The following is a 3,649-nucleotide window of genomic DNA, read 5'->3' on the forward strand; positions in this document are numbered from 1 at the left end:
GAAGAGGCTGCCCATGACAGAGCCAGAATCAGCTCCTCTAAGCCCTGCCATTCTCCTGGCTCAGGCGACTCATGGTTCTGGGGTTGCCCTCACAGCTGTTACCTATAATGCACAGCTCCTTCCCGGCTTTCTCCATTCCCCCAACAAGACCCTCCTTGCCTGGCCTGGGCATTGAGGGCTGAGAACTCTGGGGCTCATCTCAAGTGTCTGCTGCTCAGTAATGTCTCTCTTCCTCATCCCACCCTGGGCTAATTTGCTGTTTCCTTCTGTGACTCCAGACACCCTCCACTCAGTGCCTCAGACTTGGCCTGTATTCTCTGTTCACATCTCTTCCCATTTCTCCATGAGTCTCATGGCTCCTGGAGGGCAGGGACTGGGTCCATCTCTAGGAGCCCCTGGCCCCAGCACAGGACCTGGGATAGTGGGTAGTCCAGTCAAACGAGGAATGAAGGACAGTGGCTGGGCTGGTTGTCGGGGCCCACAGAAAGCCTGAGCCCTGGGAGACAGGCTTTGACTCAGCCCTGAGGCCACAGCTGGCAGGCTGCTTGTCCCTTGAGCATTGCTGACCTGGACAGGGATCACAGGGAGAGCTGATCCAGGCAGGGGCTTGGTGAAGAGGTGAGGAGGTCATCTTGCTCATTCTTTCTGCCCCTCCTAATATTCTCTTTTTCTTTCCTTCCTCTTCTGTCCTCCTTTCCCCTCCCAGGGGAGTATGCTGAAGGCGTCAGTGAGCGAGACATCCTGCTCATTCACTCCTGCCGCCAGTGGACAACGGTGACAGCTCACACTTTGGAGGAAGGCCACTATGTCATCGGGCCCAAGATTGACATCCCTCTGCAGTACCCAGGTGTGGCAACCAGGGACAGATGGTGTAAACCTGCAGGGAGGGGTGGGTCTGCAGGCTGGAGGGTAGGGGTTAAGAAAGGCGCAGGGGAAGCTGTTGGTGACCAGCCTTTCCTTGAAGCCACAGGGATGAGTGAGGACAGGGCTGGCAGGGTGGTGATTAGGGTGGTAATTAGGGTCAGGGCCCAGTGGTTTTTATACTCTTGTGTGGAGCCCTAGGTTTCTGGTTGCAAACCTTTGATTCACATTTTATTTTATAATAGATTTTAAACTAATGATTAAAAAAATACCCATACTCTCAAACTGCTACAAATCAAACTTTAATCCTAACTAGAGACTTTCCATATTACCAAGAGCTGCCTCATTAACCGTTGTTCGTACAGACCCTTGAAAAGAACACCTCCTGTCAGGATCTGCTCAGTACTGTGCACCCCAAAACCTGCAGAGACAGAGGGATGCTCAGGCAGATAATCTGGCCACATCTTTCAGCTCTAATCCTGTTTTTTTTCCCCCCAATTTTTGTGTTAAACTCGTTATTTTCATTGACTTTATAATTGAATGTTAAAATTTTAGACTTTTAAATAAGATTATGCTAATGAACTTCTGCTATGATCTGTGTTAATGATGTTGATATCCTATATGAAGTTTCAAGAAAGGATTATCCTGCTAAAAAAAGGAAAGTATAGCATTTTATTTTACATATCATGAAACAAAAGGCCTATACCTAAGAAGGTCATTGACTTGCCCAGGGTCTCGCAGCTAGAAAGGAGCAGAGCAGGGGCCAGAACCGAGGTCCCCTGACTCCTGGGCTTGTGCTGCCCCACACCAGAAATGCGAGGTTGTTGTCTACCATGTGGGAGGGATGGGAGTCTGGTGACCCCATCCTACAGCTGTCCCCATGTGAGCTCAGGATCCCACAGCATTCCAAACACTGGGCTGAGCATTTTCATCATTTCATCCTTTTTGCAACCCTGTGAGAAAGTCTAATCAACTCCGTTTAACTCACAAGGAAACAGCCCCAAGAGCTTCAGTAGCTTTCCCAGTTCTGTATTTTAACTGCTACCCTCTCCCCTCCACCCCAACAAAGGTTGGGGACCCTTCGAGCTGAGAAGGCTCACAGTCCCTTTCTCACGAGTACCACTGTTCCCTGTCTGGCTCTGCCTGGATCTCCCAAGCCAGCAGGACAGGACTCAGCCCTTTACATGGCTTCTACTCTTTATAGCAACTCTGTGAAGTTGGTAGCCCCGTAGCCCCATACCCCATTTAAAAGCTGAAGAAACTTGTGTCTTTCTGAGCTGGTGTTGGGCTCTGTCCTGGGCCTGGAGCCCTTGAGGGGGCCTGCCCAAGCCACAGACTTCCCAGCCTGGGTATCTGCCATTGGTCTAGTGCAAGGTCCCAGGTCTTCTTGGGATAAAAAAAGCAAAAATTAGAAAAAGTCCTCATTGACAGAAATGTGACTTTCAGGGACTGTGTCATTTCAGTTTGTCATTAAAAATATTGGAAACCAAGGCACAGAGCCTTCAAGGGAACTACGCGGCCAGGGCATTCCTAGCTCCTTCCCCCCATGTTCTTTGGTGCCCTCTGCGTACATGTGTAGGGAGGGGGGTCATAGAGTGACAGCTGGCTTCAGGGATGTCACAGTACCATCCCCACCCTTTCCCGTGGGTGACTCTGGCCTGCCTCGGATGCTGGGGGGAGGCTGAAGCCCCCTAGGAGGAGGAGGAGCTGGGTGGGCCTCCAGTAAAGAGGAAGCTGAGTACACAGCTCTTAGCTGGTTCTTCTTAATGAATTAATAATCGTGTGGGCGGGCAAGGTCGGCCCGCTGTGGACCTCGGAAAGCGCCTCGAAGAAGGCAGGATTAGAGGAGGGCAGCAGCACTGGGGGTGCTGCCCGGTGACTTGGGTCTCTAGGCCATGGCCCACCGCCCAGGGAGTGAGGACACCTGGCTTCTCTGAGACAGCTCCCAACCTGCCCTGTCTGTAGCCAGGCGGCTTCCCCAGCGTAGATTGCATGCCTTGCGGAGCTCGGGCGGAGAGCTGGTGGACGGGCTCTGGGGAGCTAAATAGCATGCTTCCACTTTACAGATGGGAAAACTGAAGCTCAGAGAGATTAAATAATTTGCCCAAGGTCACACGGTTGGTTGGTGGCAGAGCTGGGATTCAACCTGGTCTGTCAGACTCCACACTGTGCATTTAGCCACCATTTTTTGTAGAGCATTTGCCACGGGTCAAGTGCTGGGAGGTAAGGTAATGGGCATGCCTGCTTCAGGCTAGAAGGGACCTTCAGGCCAGCTTGGATGTGTTCTGGGAAAGAAAGGGAGGGAGGAGGGCAGGCTGGGGGAGCCCCCCCCGGGGGGGACCTCGGGTCTCAGGTAGGGGGAGGCAGAAGAGGAAGCTCGCCCCCTCCTTCCCTCACCCCCGCGGGCAGGGCTGCAGGGGGAGGTAAAGGCTTCCAGCGGCCAGAGCATCACTCCCAGGAGGTCTCCCTTCCTTCCTCCCAGCTGTAATGACCGGTGCTGGGCTCCAGGCTGCCTTGGAGGGGGTGGTGCTGGCTACCATGGTTACATCGATCTTCCCTGCCACATCCTCCTCAGGCTCCAGCCCTGACTTGGCTCCAGCTCTCTCCCCACAGGGGGCAGCGGGCATTTCTCCTTGGCTGGCTGCTTGTGGTTGGGGGTTTGTATGTGGGTATGGGGTAGGAGACAGGGTGAGGAGTGGGGGCCACTCACTGTTGGATAGTAGCAGACCTTGACTCCTGCTTCCCGACCTCAGACCACTGCTTCTTGCCGTGCCCCCTCCCCAGTTTA

General features: G+C 53.4%; 1 protein-coding gene across 1 annotated transcript in view; it reads left to right on the forward strand.

The window, feature by feature from the left end:
- Positions 1 to 702: 702 nt before the first annotated feature.
- The window catches only part of GAREM2 (GRB2 associated regulator of MAPK1 subtype 2), a gene marked incomplete at its 5' end in the record, with an annotated part of 11,035 nt that continues 8,088 nt past the window's right edge, over positions 703 to 3,649 (forward strand). The window contains one exon of the mRNA XM_015588142.2: positions 703 to 847. Within this exon, the coding sequence (XP_015443628.1) occupies positions 703 to 847 (145 nt within the window). The remainder of the gene's footprint in view (positions 848 to 3,649) is intronic.

Source organism: Pteropus alecto, unplaced genomic scaffold, assembly GCF_000325575.1.
Source record: "Pteropus alecto unplaced genomic scaffold, ASM32557v1 scaffold61, whole genome shotgun sequence".
NCBI classification, from domain to species: domain Eukaryota; kingdom Metazoa; phylum Chordata; class Mammalia; order Chiroptera; family Pteropodidae; genus Pteropus; species Pteropus alecto.